The 20,552-nt window shown below is 42.0% G+C and overlaps 1 protein-coding gene across 6 annotated transcripts in view; it reads left to right on the forward strand.

Annotated features, from left to right (window-relative positions):
• Positions 1-2,939: 2,939 nt before the first annotated feature.
• LOC139135101 (leucine-rich repeats and immunoglobulin-like domains protein 2) overlaps positions 2,940-20,552 on the forward strand; it is a 42,332-nt gene continuing 24,719 nt past the window's right edge. The window contains exons 1-3 of one of the 6 annotated variants that reach the window (XM_070702338.1): positions 2,940-3,381; positions 12,638-12,899; positions 14,049-14,120. In XM_070702338.1, the coding sequence (XP_070558439.1) occupies positions 12,715-12,899; positions 14,049-14,120 (257 nt within the window). In that variant the 5' untranslated portion in view covers positions 2,940-3,381; positions 12,638-12,714. Of the gene's footprint in view, positions 3,382-8,107; positions 8,560-8,654; positions 8,774-12,452; positions 12,900-14,048; positions 14,121-20,552 lie in introns of those variants that run through there. The other 5 variants (XM_070702337.1, XM_070702340.1, XM_070702339.1 and 2 more) reach the window with 5 other exon arrangements.

Genomic DNA, 20,552 nt, shown 5'->3' on the forward strand with positions numbered 1-20,552 from the left:
TCCGAGTATAATCCTACGCTTATATTAACAAAGGAAATTTTCCTGAAATCAACATTCAAAATGTGCTATCTTGCCATTGTAATGTGTTATACAACCTACAACCGCATGTACCCCAGACCCCTATACGCACACCCAACTTACCAGCGTGTTTGTCACGTGACATAAGTTAACTTTGCGATACCAGGCCGATGGAAGTTTCAGGTTTGTCCTTCCTATTGAATGCAGTTATTTAATTCTGACAAACTTTTCCTTATTTTCTTTATTGGTGAGCTGCACACCTTTTAAATATAATATCTGAATTTACTCTTGAAATTTCGAGGTTTTGGGTCACTTCTACTGTTTTCTCGACAACAGCAGAGTCGGTGTGACCCTGGGCCATCCTGAGGAGTTACAGTGAAGACTTTCAATTCTCAATGGTCAAAACTAACTACAAATGTGAAAGTTTGGTTAGAGTGACGTGATCGCTGTCGTAGACGTCATGTGTTTCTTATATCCACATCATTACAAAACGAGAAAGTGACGTTTCATTTTGATTTCAGCACTGTGAATGCCGTGAAGTGCCTGTTTTGCCTTGTAAATATCTAACAGACAGCTAGATTAAACTTTGTGCCAACAGCTTCATCTAACTTCACTGTCATCTTAATGTTCAGCATTAAAGTCACGGACACCATCATCCGTTCACGGGGAGAAATTAGGCGAGTACTGTTCACGCAAATGACTTTCATCAAATCTAAATGATCCGCGCACGTTCTGTCTAAATGGATGACAGCTGGCAATTTGAAATGCGAACGAGATGCTCGCTCTGTTTCTTGTCGCAACACGCCTAAATATGGACAATCATAAAACGTAACTTCTATTAAGATGCTAACGTAACTTTTGATTATTATCCCTCTTCTAATATGACATCTGAACGGAAAACTCACCTGTTCTAAAGAACTATATTCTGTAAAGAAGCCGTGTTCGCCGTAAAATTGCAATACTTGCCATCATGAACTGATAAACTTTTTGTGTGTACCCTTAAATCATTGATCTAGCGACGCAAACTACGCCATCAAAAGTTGTAGCCTGATATCGATTTGCCTTTGGGCGATGATATAACTTAGTGTGAGAAAGCTCCTGCAAAACATAAAAACGTTCCCTGATTGCATGATAAAAAACTGAATCCCTCATACTCCTCTCAAAAATCTGCTAATAATGGTCTGATTTTACTTTCACAGATCATGAGATAATCATTTTTGACGGATGGGGAGCGAAACCCCCACCTCTAAATCCAGTCAAACTCAAGCCAAGGGGTTTGTTCTGAGCTGATCATCCTCAAAATGGGGTTAACTGCATGACTTTGCGTCCGTGCCAGATGATCATAATCGTGTGTGACATCGGAAGGAAGGAGATTTAAAAAAAGAGAAGAAATCTCACTCTTGTTGAAACACGAAAATCATTTAAAAATGAATAAGAACATTGTGTGCATAACTTCCGTACACTTTTGAGTGCGCATTTTTTGCTATTATCCAGAAACTTTTGTCTGAACACTAAGTTGTAGATGCCATTCATCAGGAATTGCTCCCAGGCATTTCATTGAGCATACATACTAAGATTTTAATTTCCGATGAATTTCAAATGTCGTTATTTTTTTTTATGGAGGGGGTGTGTTCAATGGGTGAAGGGGGGCTCTGAAGAGAGATAGTTGTAAACCCTGAATGGTCCGTTTCTAAGACTATCGAAAACCAAATGTGTACTGTGTGCCCTTTTGAGACTTCAACATGAGATTTTGAAACTCCTGGTATCGGACACGTCGCCCGATGTAAATGAAATACACAGTAAGAATCCGAGGCCGTTCTGAAGTTACCGTCATCAATACTGCAATTTAATTTATCCCTTCATCATCTACTTTGGGGCGAAGGAAAAGTGTAGAAAGGGACATAGCCACAGATTGAAATGGTTTGCAGTGGTTTGATGGCTCGCACGTGTTACTGATTGTCTCACTTTTCCCGTCGGACTGAAACTTTGGCAAAGCGCGTGGTGTTCCTCTCTACATGTTTAACAGATTGTCCGCCTTCTTCGGTTTCTGTTTTCTACTTACATGCGATCGAAATAGCGGACAGCTCCGTGCCTTTTTAGGGAGGAAAACTCAGTGATCCAGACATCTTCGTGCCATTCTTGTGAGTGAACATAAAAAGGGATGGGATTTTTTTACCAGTGTGGGTCAGTTATACTCTCAACTTCTGTATTCAAATTCCAAAATATCACATTGCTTTGCTACATGCAATGGACTATACATCATGATCGCGGTTGAACTTGGTGTACATGATTGGGAGAAGTATTGTATTTCACACTCAAAACTATCTTTTTCTAGGGTCTATGACCAAGTCCACTATCATGTCTGACCAGGCAAGTTGAGACTCTTTATTCTTACGTCTAATCCCTGGTGGTCATTGCTTAAGCGATGCCTGGGGTAGAAAAAGTTTTCACAGCAATCGATACCGAGTATAAGAGAGTTATTTTGGCCATGAGAAACGTGTAGTCATTCCTTGTCAACAAGCGCGACTCTGCGGGGAATTTTTAGCTTCGTCCTTAACCGTCCTGCTTGCCCCGGTCTCTTCCAGATCGCGCGGGGCTTGTTTAAGTGGATTATATTTGTGGGCTGTGCCATCATCGGGATGGGGCTGTTGAAATTATGGCGGAGGGACGGCCAGCGAATTAATATGCCCGGTTTCATGGGTGACTGGACTTGCATAAGACACGACTAGTCCAGCCCACTTAGTTGTTCGCGCACCTCAAAACTTTCTTTTGAAAAGGGTGTTCTAAATAGGCGGTGATAAACACTACCGGACAATCAGAGCAGATCCGCACCGCTGCATCTGATGGAAAGGTCTTTTCTTATTTTCGGCAGCACAGAAACGCGTTGCTTATGAAGTGACGTTGTGCGATTTCACCTGACTTTTTTTTTGCTTGGTGGGAAACAACCACGGCGGCAACAATTAGCGGAGGGGTCCTAATTGCAGCGTCTGCGGCCGATTTCCCCCATCGTTCGGTTGTTTATTGCCCACCTTCTTACATTGGGTAATTGGTATCGGCAGACAAATTATCTCAGCCATCAATCACTGCACACCACGATTGGTGGGATCGAATTCACTCGTGGAATTCGCTACATCGTTCTGGCAGTCAATCAAAACATTTGAACCGACGTTTTGAGATCAGGCCATCAGATAAGGTCTGGCCTCTGAGGGGACTCGTCCTCTTGCCTTGTATAAGGGGGAACCCCAATTCACCTGTCCGCTACCCAAGATCCTTTATTTGTGGAAGACTTTTTTTTACGACTACTATAAAATTGTCTGGAACTTCCAAAGTCGAACTAGTGCGTAACTGACTTCGGTCCTCGAGGTAAGTTGAGCGCCATTGGTGCTCATCCTTGCTTTCTTTCTGTTTCTCTCTGTATGTACACAGATTCATTCACACCAGTGCAGTTCAAATCATCCACCCAGACTGAGGACACTCTACCCGACTGACCACGGCCTGATGGCAGATTGCTGAATTGGAATCACGGATCGAAGGATGTTTTCCCCCGTATAACTTCGCTAAACTTTACAACTCTTTGCCCGCTCTATTTATTCACTCCCCGTTCTTCGTGCATGTTTGGCTTCTCGTACCCATCGGCTCTATACTGTCCAACCAACAACAGCTTGAACCGTCAAAGTTTTGATACTATAGCTCCACGAATTCCGCGTATTAGCACGTTAGCCATTGGCCTTATAGATGTGTCGTCCCGAGCGAGAAGATTGAGTGAATGGCAACTTCATAGTAAACTAACTCTTGATAAGGTTTTAAGTGTAAATGATTGAACATGGAGAATACCAAGCTGTAGGCTATATAAGAAAGTGATAATGTTGATTGTAAGATAGGGATATCTTAAGGCCAGGGGAAAGCAGAAAGGCAAGTCGTACACCATACTTTTATATCGTTGAAGCCATATGAGGACATTTACAGCGTGTCCCTAACCCCACCAACTTATCATGTTCCAATCGAACCCACGTCGTAACGTCCGACCCACTGTGATTAATACCAGCTAACTTTCATGGTGTTTCCGTCACAATCCCTGAAGTCAGACCAAGGACATGTTCCCAACGAGACGAATCTTCAGCGTGCGTTTTTTTATCTGTGTAGATAGTTCACGGACTCTTTTTCGAAAACTGGGACAGCTAGGAGTGTCTGATCCTACAAGATGTAATTATAATATGTGTATGTCATCACGGTAATTTCTGACGAACACTTCCCAAGGGAACGTAAGGTTTGAAATGTGACATCGTATGAATAGTAATGAACAGCGCATTGCTACACTTTCTCGCCCGGGCCCTGCGACCGTTCCGATGTCTTCTTCTATCCATGTTGTGTAGTTTGTAATGACTTTGTAACCAGCATTTCATCGGAACTTTTCGATGCGGAGAAAAATAATTTTCAAAGTTTCGCCACAGTGTGACACGGCACGTTGTTAATGTAAATGGTCGTCGCGCTGCGCGTGCGTGATTTTTTTGTTGATAAACATAAATTTTGTAAATATAAGTCTTCTCAACTTCAATAGGAGTGAGATGGGAGCAGTCCCCCACTTTGTTAAGGCCTTTGTAAGACTCAACATCATGCAATAGTAAAATATTAAGATCGGAAACGAACTTCAGTGGTGTATTTCTATCTATAAACTCATGTAAGGGTACGAACATTGAGACACTACACTCGGCACATAATGTCGCTGAGTTTACTGCACGCAGGCACAGTGAACAAAAAGGTTTGATCGCGCGCGATCACGCTGGTTGTACACAATGCTATGTACAGTACAGTGAAAATACATAACTAAAATGATCGATATGTAGACTAGCAACAAGCACAATGCCTACCACAAAAATTACACTCAAGACCATGATCGGCAAGCCAGAGCAGGACACGGGAGATGTTGTTGGGAGACGGTCACCGCGTTGACGTACACGGATATAGAGAATCCGGTCCCACAACGTACCGGCCCGCGACGACTTGGCCCACAACCAACTGTTGATCACCATGTCTTACTTCTCCTAGTATTACGTGGTAAGAAATAGTAAAATGACAGGAAACAATAGACAAAACGAGCGGGTTTTCGCGGCATTTGGCAGGAAAATTGCACGGCTACACCGTGCATAGACGTATCGAGAGATCCTGTGCCCCGGTCCTGTGCACGGTCATGGCAGTGATCCAATGCTAGCTGGTGTAGGCATACCGGTGCTGGGCAAACTTCGTGTTGTACCTCCTGATTGCCGGGTAGGTCTGAATCCTCTTTCAAGTGAGATAACCCCCACATAACAAGAAGACCTATGAAAGGTCCTTCGCTTGACTTGATACCTGTACTCCGAATTCTCGTTTGCACCCCAAAACGGGGTAAACTTTGTAGTTGAGTTGGATTCTCCACAGCCGAGTGTAGCGCGCCATATACCGGTTTGACACGGACGTTCATACAGACCACGGAACGGAACAGATGCAGAGATGCTTCTTGCTGCAGCGGGTATTGCTCTGCGAGCTGTAGATTTCTGTAGTTTGGGTTGTTGTCTTTGTATAACTTGTTGTATTCCCGTCGGGCCTCTTGATTTGAAAGCTCTCGTCCTTGCTAGCGATGTCGAAAACTAGAGCCCGGTCGTTGATAGTCTGTTGGCGTATACATGCGTACATGCGTACGTCTAGCTCTATGGCTCGAGCGATAACAGCAGCCGAGCCCCATTCAACTGATTCAAGAAAATCATGAGCAAATGTGATCTCAATCCAGCGTGCAATTATTGTTCAATATTCAGCAGATATTTAACTTAGATTAATTGACCTTTTATTGCGTGTTACATTTGGTTTGTTGATATGCTTGTGACAGATCAGCCGCCATTTTAACAAGCGGCAATATAGCAAACATTACAATCAACCCGTAACATGTGCGGCGTTCTTGGATTTGTTTACAACAGAGGGGGACCCCTTAGGAGGGTGCGCAGCGCGACGACCACTGCGCTTTAATGTAAATGGTCTCGAAGCTGATGTCTGTCGATAAAACATGTTGGAAGTGTTTATGTGTTTACGCTGGGATAATTGATACTGTGTAATTTGCACTCGAGTACCCCCCCCCCCCCCTTCCATCGGAGTTGAGTGAGTCGACCAGCCAGCATTTTTTTACTGCATGGAAAGGGGCATTAATTCGAAAGGTATGGAGGTGAGACTGTGTGGATGGCCAATTAAGTCGAAGGTATTATGCTAGCAATCAGCAACAATTACTGGAGTGACCAGTGGTAAAGCGCCGGACATCAACAGCAGAAGGGTTGTACAGCTACAAGTGAAAAAAAAAGTAAATTATAGATTTACGGGTCGATTCTGTTTGGCCTTTCAACACCTAAGTGGAAATTTGCAAACATATGGCCTTGGGTGTGAATGGGGAGTGGCTAGGATTCAATGTGAAACTACGCATTTGCTTTTCTGAAAGAAGCGTCATTACTCAATGGACAGTTTGACAGTACAATAGCCGTGAGTGTGAAGGAAATCGAACGCTATTGAAAAGGGCGATTTTCTCCAAACTAATGCTCACTTTTGTCTTTCGTTGACCGGTATCTCCCAATCTACATTTTGCGCGATCTGTTTGCCCTATAATCCTATCAATCCACCAATTGAGGTGCTTTATACGCGATAAATGGTTGGATAATTAATTAATTATTAGTTTGGTTCGAGTCTTGCTGTTTCGTACATCCCCGGGGTATAGAGCAGAACTGCATCCACTCGTGCAGGCCACGGCCGCAACAAACGGTAGGCCACAGGAGCTCGGATCTTTAACGTCGTTTTGTAAAATTTCGTGTTCGGAGTTTATCGGCGTTAAGTCCGAGCCCGTTGGGTTTATAACCGTACGGAATCAGCGAGCGCGACTCCAGAATAAGCGAACAGATGTGCCGTTAACAGGCCACCAGAGTAGGTTTTTGTGAGTCAAGGCCCCCTGATCATTCATAAGCACCAGAAAGGTATACGGTTAAAAGTCTCTAATACGTAAGTTATAACTATGTACACCATTTGTGACGGCAGCCCAAAACTTAATGAAGGGAGAAGGGTTTCATGCCGTAAATTTCAAAATTGGCTCGTTCACTAGATAGGGTGGGAGACACCAGCGCTATAATACTCAATTAGCGCCGTTTCCTTCGACGTAATGCACGTCAGTAGAGGGAATTAGAACGATACTTTAATGAGCGGGGGCATTTGTCACTTTCGATTAACGCGGCGTTAATTGGCAGACCCGGACTTCTCAAGTGGATTCCCTTCCTCCAGTACTACTCGCAACTTCCACCAACGCGGAGCCCGTTTCTGTGTTGGTATCTCTTCCGGAACATCTTGAGAGATGCTCCCAAGGTTACCTAAAACGTCGAATTACAGGGAGGAATTTCGGGAAGGGGGAAATCTTCGCGAGTGTAGAAGACCGAATTACTCAAACTTGTTTATGTGCGAAGGATACTTGGTAAATGCAGCTAATCAAAAAGCGTTTGAATGGATATTCATCGAGATTCAAAGGCCCATTCATCGACAAATCTTGCTTATTGTCCGCTGTTTATTGTACTTATAGGGTTTTGGCGGGAAGGTGGTTGCAGCCTGCACGCCCAATTGCATAAAAGACTTCACACCGATATATTCATTAAAAGGCATGCATGTGGTCCCCGAACGGTCTCCACAAAGGGGATTAGGCTGGTTTGCTTTTACAATTCACGAATTTTATTGAACATCACGTTTTGGGGCAAATATAAGTGACACCGGCACACGGATAACTGTCAGCTTCAATAAATTCGATCGAACTCTAAATTCTTTTTAAAAAATGCATTTCTCAGAAAAAAAAAACGCGAATAGGAAGATGGTTACAGAAGTGTCTCTGTAATATATAATTATATTGATTTCACAACAACATTTTAATCAGCCTTCGAACGTGGACGTCGCAATAGACAGGAAAGACAATTGATTTTAGCATCGTTTATTGTATTGAGAACGGATTCCAACGATAGTCGGCGTTTTGTTCGGAGGTGTCGGACATCGCGATCCCCAAATGGTATCGTCCTTGTTACAATCCCCCATCCAAACCTTTGCTACATTCGATTCGCAAGGTGCGTAACGTGAAGCAGTGACAATGTTTTAGGGAATTTTTGATTATCGGGCGTGTGGCCGGGCACTCTTAGAGATCGCACTCACCTACCTCCGTGAAACCGACAAAGACAAATGGGTATGTTTGTTTGTGGATGTGAAAATTCAATACCGTAATATTTACTCTCAGCTCGATGGGATCAACAACGTTATTGAGCGAGTGACGCTTTCATTCCACGAGAAGTCGCCTTCCTGTGCGATCAACGTTTGGGGAGTTGTGAAGTTTCAGCTCGGCGTCATCGTCAGTACCTATATAAGATCAACTACACACGACCACTATACCGCGTGGAGAGAGACAGAGTTATACCGAGGTTTCATCGCTGTGATAGACATTCCGAGGTTTTCATTGTCGTGTACCTGCACGCTCTATCTTCACTGAAGATAGCGAGGCACACAGAGGTGAGGGTTTCAATTGTACAGGTGTCAGCTCACATATCAATGGGCAAGGAGAAAACAAACTCGTGAATATTACAAAGTTTGTTCGATAGGAATAGATTTTAATCTGTACAACAACGATCATAGCTGTTGTACACGTTGTCGACAGGACCATTTTAACGGAAGGCCGACTCGCAGTTGTCTGCCGATGTGCCTGAGCTGAAATCGCCGAGGCGAGGTAGTGTACAGTTATAACTGTTATGTCGATTTCATATGTGTCGATCACTTGAAATTTACAACAGATACGGACCGATACATGATGTAACAGAGATTTGCGATCTCCCCTTGGGCAAAGATGGCTTTGAGGGACGAGAGAGCTGGAGCTTAAACGAGTTCGGTGCCCTGGCTTTGCGAAAGGAACCGGTTTCCTCTCCGGGCTTTGCTTCGTTTCAGTCGCATCACCTTTAGTCGGGATTTAGTTCGAGTCAGACTGTCGTATCCCCATGCCGAATACATCTCTTGGGACTGTGTTTAAACATTTGGGCTTGACCCCTGCCGATTAAGGGGAATTTGAGAGGACGTTGGAAGGGCCAAGCCTTCTACCCGCTGTTTATACAGTCTGCCTGCCATCTGCATTTAGTTGGGGCTACATTTTACCTAGTGCTGTTGGCATCCACGGCTTATTCATCTTAATTGGGTCTTAGTCCGGTGCGTGATAGATGTGAACAAGTTTGAACTCTGACCGCAGAGAAGGCACAACAGTCAAAATTTAAACAGCTTCCGTTTACATCGCGCAGCAGTACGTACGGGCCTTGTGAGGTCGAAAAATGGTATTTTTAAGGATTATTATGGTACCTCCTCCCCGCAAAACGCTCCTCTGCTGTTTTCAAACGGCCGGTACCATTCTGATACCCGACAGTTGCAAAAGAGGAGTCGCAGTAATGCTATAATGTCTCGTAGATCGGAGTCAGCTTTTTGCCATCGCGAATATGTAGCCAGTAAATTGAACAAAATCACTGATTATTAAAGCAGTCGGTTATTTCGAATGTAAACGTTGTATACGTGCAGGAGCTGTGTGATGGGTAATACCGTCCACGGACAGTTTATGTCAAGCTGTGCCCCACTATATACGCAACAGGTGAAAAGAACAGCACTATTCGACAGGCCTTCGCTTCGCTCCGAACAGGATATTGATAGTGGGAAACCCGTCTGCAGGGGGAAGCATCTCGATTGATATCATAAATCGCTCCAGTAAACGTGTCAATTATCGGCACATTTTGAACGGAAACGAATCACGTCGAAAAATACGACAAAAAGCCTCGTTTTTTGTCCCCGTTATCTTATTCTTTACTTGGGCCGATTTTTCCAGTCGATTTAACACACTGAAAATAGTGGCCACAAATCGAAACCTCACCCCTCTCATTGTCCGCAGATTTTTTCCCCATTCTCCTCCGATGACCCAGAATGATTTGTTTTTATGTGACATCAACAGTTTAGAAAAATTAAACGGTGCGTGCAAGTCGACTTTGAAGGCTAATATTGAAAACGTTTTACGTCAATGCTCTAAAATTTTGGTCACTTAAATTTTTGTAGGTTGGACTATAACTATCCATAGCAAAGTTGTCAGGCATTAGAAAATATGGGAAACGCAACGGGGAAAGATGTGAGAGTATGAGGACGGAAATACAAGCAAACCAGACAAGGGGAACATAAAAATCTGATATTATTATTTTCCAGGGGAAATTGAATATCTTTCATTCATTATCTTAACTCGCTACAGTTTTAATGGACATACTTCATGTACTTAGAAAACCTAATCGCAAAAGCGAACATTACGCATGGTCCGCATTGACAGAGCCTTGATCAACAGATAAATTAACTGGCAAACGTCGTTATGATGAATGTGTCATAATTGAAAAATCGTATATTTTTATGAAATTTAAATGTAATTAATTTTAAATAGGACGCGCGGTTATTATCTGCCTTCGGCTGTACGTTATAAATGAGCGATATGAATGTGGATAATGTGTCTCATTATTTCGATTATGTAGATTGATACAAGTATGTTTCCATTGAAATATACCAAAGTTTCGTCCGAGTACAGCGCTTTTCATTGCTTTTGTCATTATGTCTCGGGATACTTGGTAGTCACTTCTATAGCTGTGCACATAGTAACTTGATATTTGTTGATTTGATGTAACTGTTTTGTATTTGACAGTGCCGCGGTAGTCGCCTGTCTTTGGTACACAGACAGGTAATGTCGCATTCATTTTATATCCCCCACGCAGTTTATGCTACATCTATTGATGTCATGTTCGCTATCTGACAGATTCAACTGCAACTCTCCTTTTGAAAGTTGGTCGTTTTTAGTCCGACGGCCACGCGCATCCAGCAAAGTTACGAACGCAGAGCAATTGTCGATAGCGCAGACTATCTGAAAAAAAAGTCGAGTAGACTACTTCAAAAATGTTACATGTTAATGTTAGCTTAAAAGGCCTGGCACGAGGTCTTCAAATAACTGATCTTTTTTCAGATTTTCTAATGTGTCCACAACAGTGGAAAGGTGCTCAGCCTTTCAATAAAAATAATCAAAATATTCATCTTTTTGCAGTAAGCAAGGCTGTGACTGATCACCGACGAACATATGGCGTTACGCATTTTTAAAACTCTGCGTATATTTCAATCAATAAGTACACATCCACTTCCCGCGTGATCGATCTCCAAATTCGCGTCCATTTACGATGTGCTTAATGACTACTCTAAAAACAGTTTTAATGAATTCTCATCACCACCCGGTTAAAGAAAAAACGTCATTTAAACCGGTCTGAACTCAAAATCACTCGCTCGATTTAGTAGAAGAACAACAACAACACCCCCTAGCTCAAAATGGTTTTATTGGTTGGTTTACGTGATTTCATTATCTGTAACAGTCAGTCTGGACATAGTCGGTGTGAATAATGGGCATTGGGAATTTTCGCCGTCAACTTTTCGACCTGCAATAAGGAAATAACGTCTTGTTCCCGTTTTCGGGTAACCGTCCGTCGCCGTCTGTCCCATGGTAGGTCTCATCGTTCGGCACACGGTGGAGACATCAAATGACAGGGCGAATGCTCTCTTCTCTGCTACTCCAGCCAGGGAAAATGCGATCCTCTAATCAATCGGTCCGGATTCATTAAAGATAGGAGCCAGACATTAGTATTCATGTCACGTTCGGCTCAGCGCTGAAGATGCCGACAACTTTGGAAGACCCTCACAGAATCTGTTGATCTTTCTGCTCAACAGAGACATTTTCCGCGCGTGAAAGTGTTGTTTTCGCCTTCTTTTCGGTGATTTGATTGTCTAAAATTGTCGGAACAGATCAGCGAAATACAAGTTTATCTCCGAATCACGTGTCAAATTCCCTAATTGCCCATTTTGAACGTCTATTATATTCCAACAAAGTCAATGACGTCACTCACACTCGAAGAAATGAAATCGGACACCTGGAGGTTGTCAATCTCCACTATTTGCATAAGACCGCTGGACGGTTTCAAGTTCCCCAATCTTCACTTCTCCGGTAACGCATCTTCCATCCTTCCTCTTTCGAACGAGTAACAAAATATTTTTCAAGAAAGTCTCGAATTCAGATATTAACAGACGAAAACAAGGGTAATTTATCTACGCGCTTGTGTAATAGGCGTACTTTATGATATAAGTTGAAATTGCAAATATTTTCAATAGCAAGCAAATTTATTTTTCTACTTTCTCAGCAAAATGTTTCATAATCCAATGAAATTGATGTTAATTTGTAAAAATTCTATTGATACTAGGTGTACATTTTCAACACAACTGACAGCGGGCGCGTTCATAGATTTGTGTACTTTTCACAGCTATATGATCATGTGATCGTCTCATTGTCCAATCAGCACGGAGCATTGCCTTTGGAATTTTATGCTGTACGAAAACGTGGGTGGTGGGGTTCACATTTCGTGTGCAAAGAAAGCAAGCGACAGTAGCCAGTGTCCGTGTGCACGTTACATCGACGTGAGAGAGTAAGACCGAGACAGAACGAGAGTCGCAAAGAGCCTTACTGAGCAAAATGATTCTTTATTGGATTTTACAGCCGTGAAGACAACCCGATCAGCGGAGTGTGCGTGAGCTTCAACCCCGCTACAGCCTTCCTGGCTCGTTGAAACAAACATGGCGGCGGTGTTGTTGTATTTCTATGCGGCTTTTGTTATTTCGGGACTGCTTCTGTGTCCAGGATCCAAGGCCCAGAAGAGCCAGTGTCCGAAGATATGTTCCTGCCTTGGTAATCTAGTGGACTGTAGTGACAAACATCTTACAGGAGTACCCAGAGACATCCCGGCGTGGACCCAAATTCTGTAAGTCTTTTGAGAGGTCATCCGTTCGGTTTAGTGTGGTGAGATCTGAGCTCGGTACGTACGTAACCAGTCTCAGTGAAATGGCGAAGTTTACGTAGGCACTCGACCAGATTTCATTCAAACATTACGCCGATTTCTAACTTTGATTTTCCACTTTTAAGGTAAACTATCTACTGACATGATGCGTTTGTAAGTTAACACGCCTTTCTTTTGAGTCACGAGTTCCCCGATTTCGAGATTTCGCGGACAGTTTTTCGGTGTTTTCGTAGAGCTTGCATACTAATCACCGGGCCGTGACTGTCGATGTTTACAACGCGTTGCCTCACAAAGCCCCTTCTTTTACACTTTAGACTACAGTACTACAGGCCCGCGACAGAATCCAACACTTCTGTTGCATCACGTATGCGATTTTACACCACTCGGTCCTCACTAGGTCGAATGTCTTTTGTGATTTTAGTTGAATTTACAACAAATCACGACTTCGCCGAGAGAGTTTTGAGGTCAAGCGTTTTGATTGCCGATATCCCTGTCATTGCCGTTCAGACAGTGTTGGCACTGTTGCCATATTTCATGTTCCGTACACTTACGGTTGTATTGTTGTCAAATGATTTGAAAACGAAGTGTTGCTGCCATGCGTATGGCCGGCATTCGCATCGCCAAAGAATTCCCTGCGTGTACTCTTTCACCCCGTCGAATTTGACGTGGAAGTTTCTCGTCTGATACGCCGGTGAAGCAAAAATCATGTCTTCCGGGGTAGCGGTACGGTAACACCAATGAATAGCCGCCCTTGCCCATTTTAATAACCGTTGAATGAGTATGCTGTAATTAACAATAGATCCATTAGTTGGGCTTTTTAATTAATTTCTTGACACAAAATAACATTATAATGTAATAAGGCCTTCTGCTGAAAGGCGGGACCGATGTCATAAATTCTCGACAATTGCACACAGAAAGATACTACTGCCATAAATTTTAAGATTTGAAATTTCAAAGATATAACCATTAATTAGAGTGTGAATTATTGACTGTGTACACATACGAGTCACCAGTCTTAGGAAAATTTATGAGAGGATCTGAAATGATGTATTCTGGGTGGCTGCATTTTCATCGATTTTTCATTTTTTGTTGTTTGTCATGTTTTAATTTCAGGGATCTGCAGTCCAACCAAATCAGCACAATACCTCACAATGCCTTCAGCGACTTGGTCAACCTTCGAGAGCTGTAAGTACAATTTACTCTAAATCACCAGATTTTGTAGCATTATATACACTTACCTAAGTATTTTTTTTGCCACAAAACTAGAAGAAACACATTTTAGAGAAATGAAAGCTTTTTATTTCCAACTTTTAGAAAGAAGTTGACATCTTTTTGTGTGGTGTACTTTAAAACAAAATGACACAAGTGGATGTCTGAGAACACTTCCAGTGTCCAACAACAAGGTTCTCTCCACGTCCTCTGTCAGTATGTTTTCGGGGCGATGGATGTCTTTTCAAGATTCGCAAATCTTGGAGTGATGGCATGATGGCATTGTCCTTGTCAGATTCAGATTCGTTTTGCTTCGAAATCCCAAGATCTTGTCCCATTGATATGGGTCCATTGATGTGAAATGTACAACAATTCAGAGTTCACAGAGAAGATTGATGCCAAGACACTACTCACAGCCACATTTCCTAAAATTTTCTTCTATTTTTTTGACGCATCCAATCTAGTTCACAGTGACTTTGTAATTTTTTCGGTCATATAAATATGCACAGTACTATAAAACATCAAAAGTAAAATCACTCAAATTGGAATCTAGAGATGTAGAGAATATATTTAGGGGGATATATTTAATGCTATCCCTTGCAAGTATACCCCAAATGTAATTACCAAAGCTTTGCGGTCATGTTTGTGCAGTGAAAGGTCTTTTTTACATTTCTCCCCGATGTTTTTGTAAAAAGTTTCCAGCTGTAGAAACACATCATAGAACCTCTGGTTTTGTTTAAAAAAAACAGCAAGTATGTGCGAGTTAGCCTGTATTGAACACCCCTATGGAGGGCATAGAAACTATTGATGGCGGAATGTATGGCTCCAATAGGCAGCAAAATCAAACAGTGATAGGAGTCAATAAAAAATTCACATCCCCGGCACATCTGCGAAAAAAAGGAGAGAGCGAGTACAATGGGCAAGTGTGAAAAGGGAAGCCATAGATAAAAGCTGGATGGTTTGGCTCTGTAAAGAGTGGTATACATATGCATAGTTGGGCATTCATAATGTTTCTAGTTGTACAAGAATAGTAGCTGGCCTGTCAATACCTTAACAATGAGTGTACAGCGGTCTTTTGTCTCCGGCCAGTCCTCTCTTCAGTAGGACAAAAATAAGGCATTAAAATAGTGTGAAAATTGTTCTATTAATTCATGTCAAGGCATCGGAACGCCAGCTTAGCAAATACCGCACGTGTTCCGAGGGGAACAAAAGTTAGGTTCGAGAGGGGGCCTCCCTGCCAGTTAATTTCAAAATTTGATGCATTTCTAATCTGTACAATATGTCACCACACTGACCAAATTTCATCGCGTAATTTTAGATCTTCTAATGTGTAAGAGTTTTCTACTGATGGCCTCCATCCTCGGACCTTAGCAGTTTTTCAGATTTGTGTCTTGGCCTTAGCAAGTTGTCAGCTGTATTTGCAACCTTACACCATCCAGGACAAACTTCTATAATAGTAGATTGTTTGATAAGATATCAAAATATCTAAAATGACAGTTTTGCCAATATTTCGCAACTTGAGCGATTATGCACACCATAAAAAGATAGACAGTTGATATTGGATACATGTCCACAATGAAATTTTTTTTTACTAGGGTGCCTGTTTATTTCTGTGTGGTTATTATTTTTGACAAGCCTTGTAAGAGATAGGGCACAACTGGTTGTGTGTTCGGTAAACACTGCCGAGTTGTTGAGAGGAATTATTGATAAGAAGCTATTTTTATGAGTGCCAATTGGGTGTGAATAAGTCTTGGCCTGACTCTGATAGCAGGCAGTTAACTCTGAGCGGGCTATTTGTCTGTTTCTTATCTCTGTCTCAACATTCACTTGTGAACCAGAACAGCTGTAGCTACTGTGAAACGGGACAACTCTGAAATCGACAGAAACTGGGTGAAGGAAGGTTGGGTCATTCACAACCGCGCTGCTGCACACTGAAGTAGCCCTGTCTGCCAGCAGCAGAAATTTACAAAACTCGATGTAAATTTCTTGGCTCCTTTTACCCACTTGTAAACCCCACATTATGAAATGTCTCATGGTGGAATGTGTTCAAGTATAATTAGAGAAATTACAGCGGCTTGAGATTAACTGGCGTGGAGATAAATGTACTGGTAAATTTGCAGTTTCTAATTTCTCCGCGGATTTTGTCGACTGATATCTTCCAGTTAGGTGATTTATTGTTATTAAGGTTCGGTGTACTGGAGGTCATCTCATTCCCGTTTGCACATTGTTTTTCCTTGGAGCAGTGTCTGGTATATTACTCATAAAATGAGCTTCCAATATCTGTAATGGAATTGACCCGTTCTTAATTAACAGTGAAATTACCTTCCATGGTGTTTGTGTTCCCTGTTTTGGGCAGAAAGCAAGGTCATCCATGTTCTAGATAATTCTAGGCCAAAAAAAAAATGGTGCCTCACTTTTTCTGACTGTGATCTTGTCCACACAAGGTACAACAACATGCACTTTCCAGTAGCTCATTGTAAAGGGAAGGCAAACAAACTGCCTCTTAGATGTTAATTGAAGACATAGTGGTTGTTATTTGCAGTTCTGCCACCCTGACAGTCATGTTAGCACAGGAGAGCAGTACTGGGTTGTTCGCTCAGCAAACACGCTGATGTAATGGGTTAGTTATTTCATTGTGGCCAGCAATTCATGGTGGAAGTGATTCATGAGAGTTTTTTCGAAAATTTCAGGTTTTTTTTTTACTGTGTCAGGAGTGTGTTGTTGAGAATCTGATCCGTGTTTTGTTGTTTGCATGGCTGTTATGTTTCCTCAAACATTTCTTTGCTGGCAAGGTAGTCCTGTGAAGTTTTGACCTTTTCCAAAGGTAGAAGGACAGGTGGCTGTTTTTCCTGCCTTCTGATTCGATCATTGGAAAATTGGGTTGTGATACAAGGGTGGTCCGGTGGCAGGCTTCTTTTGCCAGTTTAATCTGTCAGTGTGTGATGCATGCGTTTGCTTTATTGTTAGTTCATTGAAAACCCGAACAAAAGCAACAAGCAGACAGGTAGCCAGCAGTTAGGCTGTGATCATTAGGGACCTACAGCTAACAGCTACTCTGACTCTGTGGCAGAGAAATAGAGAAATAGGTGGTAGGCAAGGACATTCAAAAGCTAAGTTTGATATGAAATCACACAGCAAGGATACCGGAAACGCAAAAGGCCAAAAGGAAATGATGGTCCTTTAAAAATACAGAAATTTTCCTGTCGGATGTCAGAGCAGTCAGTTGGTTATACAAACTGAGATGAGTATGCTCTTCTCTGTTTGTGTGTCTTTTGTCTTTGTCCCTCTGTGTACCTCTGCAAGTTTTGGCACCCAGCAGAAATGCAGCAGATTGTGGAATGGGTCTCAAGTGTGTGGGCCGTTACTGAAGCATGGCATGGTATTCTGGTGGTTCTATACTTGGAATTATTCTCCGTTGTCGTATGATACTAGATATTCATGCCTTATATTTGGCACGGTTTGGATCAGTCGTAATGGACACCCTATCCCCGCTCTCATAGCAGCTGACTGCAAAGGTGCTAATTAGCGGCCAGTGTACCACCCCTGAGATACCTAGAATTTCCACTGTCAATCATCCAGGACTGTTTAGCTACGGGATAAGTTCAGTCAACATTCAGCATATTGCAAGCACAGGATGTTTCCATCTCAATAAAAAGAGAAACTGTATTTGCACACTAACTTAGTGTTTTCTTTTTTTTTAAATTTTAAATTTTAGAGCTTAGAACTTCTTATTTTTGGTACACTTTCATACCAACTGTGCTCCGAACTTCTTATTTTTGGTACACTTTCATACCAACTGTGCTCCTGTCCCCAAAAAATGAATTTTTGAGTTGTGTGAACTGAAGTTGTCATACATGCCTGTGTTATGGTGGTGTGTTGTTTGATTGTCAAAGGTTAGCTTAGTCGTCCTGACTTGCGTCAGAAGCACAGTGTCCACTGTGATTGTTAGCAGCCTTCAGCCCAAACTTTAAACTTCCCTTGTATACTTACTGGCCAATAACTAGTTTATTTCTTTGAAAGCGCTTTCTGCTTGAGTAATCCAAGTTAGTCCGATGTTCATTGGTGTGGAAGGATCACTTGCTTGCAAATGTTGTAGTCAGTCGCATTGCTTTTGTCCGGCTCTCCTAATTGTCAATAATCGTAGGTGTAGCGCTGTGAAACGACCATTGTCTGTTCAGCATTCATTTGGGGTTTCCGCAGTAGCTCTTGTTTTGGGAGGGAGGTAGGGTAGGTCACTGTGGCTCCCATCACTTTGTTTGAGGCTGTTGGACTTGCTTGGGGGGAGGGGAAAAAAAAACTTCAAAAAAAAAAAATCTGGGGTTTTATGAAATGCCTACAACGTCTGCCTGGTTTCAAATAGCAACTGTGCATGAGGAATCGACAAATAAGCTGTCCTCGTTGGGAAATAAAAGCAAAGAACCTACATGGAGACGAATCTGACACCCAAAGAATATCAACCATGGGGGGATCAGCGTCTGCTAGGCCTCTGGAAAAGACGTTTTGTGGCTTACATGCACTGAACTGACGGCAATTTTATCACGTTGTGTAGTATTTGGTTGTACTGTAGAGCAGGTCAAATAGGCAATTGTGTTAAATGCTGGCAGTAGCTGTATGCAGCAGCAGTTTTTTTTTTGAAGTTTTCTGAGCCTGGACATGGCACTGCCAACTGTCATGCTTTTGGATTTTTTGAAATGGAAGAATTCATCAGAAGCTGTCTGTTGAGTCGAGGGAAATCCATCTTTTCTAACTGTCACGTCCAAATCACCACCTTACATATTCAAGAGTATGGCCCGCATACATTGTTTGTTAAGTTGACCAAATTTAATTAAAAGTGGGGAAAAGCAGAGCATGACGGTGACAAAAGAGTCCACTTTGGGGTTTCCAAAGGAGGGGAAAATGGAATGAGGGAGAATGCCGGGCAGAAACAAATGGCCAGGCTGGCACTGATGGAATTAACAGGAACTACTCTCAGAAGGTGTGAAATGGATCAAAATGAATAATATTCCAGGTGATGATAGCTCTTGCTCGCAGTATTTCTTTTTTTTTTTCTGAATAGTGTCTGGCAGCAAAGCATGGCTGTTGTGTATCGTCTTCAAGTGGTTCGTACACATTGTTGTATGTCGTTCATTGGTAGCAGTTGAGGCATGTGATATCACATCGGTTGGCAGTTTTTTAACCAGTGTAATTGACACATGTGTCTGCAGTTAGGTGTATTTTTCTGGTCCCATGGAATAAGTTGAACCGTGTGCGGCTACTTTGTAAGTACTGGTTACATCTCTTGTTACAAGGAGTACATCAACATAGTGGGGTCATCCCCTCTGTCTGCTTGTAAACCATGTTTACGCCGATCCGTGTACTGGCATCAACATTCCATCTCCTTGTATTCCCAGACCTCAAATATTGCCTGTGTGCATTTTAATATTCAAGAGAGTTTTGGAAAACTTTGAAAATTCATTCACTTGAAATAATTGTTTTTCAGTCTAGATTTTTTTCTTCAGGGATTTCCTATTATAGATGATCTTGTATGTTGATGTTTAGCCTAGATCCTTTCCGTCCGCTTGCCTCCGTACCTCCGTCCCCACTACCGTCCATAGTGGGGACGGAGGTACTGAGGCAAGCGGACGGAAAGGATCTAGGCTAGTTGATGTTGAACTCCTGTCGATTTGAGAAATTTTCTTATGATATATGATCATCTGTTGATTTCCCTCTTAATTGAATGAGTAATCAATGCATGATAAGTATATATATATATATATATATATATATATATATATATATATATATATATATATATATATATATATGTGTGTGTGTGTGTGTGTGTGTGTGTGTGTGCATGTATATGTGTGTGTATAACTGAATGTCTGTGTGTATGTATAGATGTGTGTGTGTGTGTATGTATATATATATATATATATATATATATATATTAATATATATATATATATATATATATATATATATATAAATACACACACACTCGCACGCACACACACACACACACACACACACACACATTCCATTATTATTTCATACTGATGTTTGTTCAGACAAAAAATGATCATAGTTCAAAACATCTTTCACCAAAGTTTGAACCAACCTGTTGTGCCTTCACAAATCATTACTTGCCATGGAATCACCAAGGCTTCCAATTTCTTTTTATTTAGAGTTGGATTATTGTTTTATTTCTTCCCACCAGGTGATTGGAAGTTTTCAGAAAAGGTGAAAAACAAATTTCTTAAGTTGACATTCTTAGCCAGTGATTATTAAAATACCAATGACTTAAGACGGGCCACTGCTGCTTAACATGTGGTGGGATCCACCAGGAATTTATTCCGCTCGGTCGTCGGAAATTAACAAAATGTAATATTGCCACAGAGCGGCTAGGCTTGTCTGGGTGTTTCGCCA

Source organism: Ptychodera flava, chromosome 6, assembly GCF_041260155.1.
Source record: "Ptychodera flava strain L36383 chromosome 6, AS_Pfla_20210202, whole genome shotgun sequence".
Lineage (NCBI taxonomy): Eukaryota > Metazoa > Hemichordata > Enteropneusta > Ptychoderidae > Ptychodera > Ptychodera flava.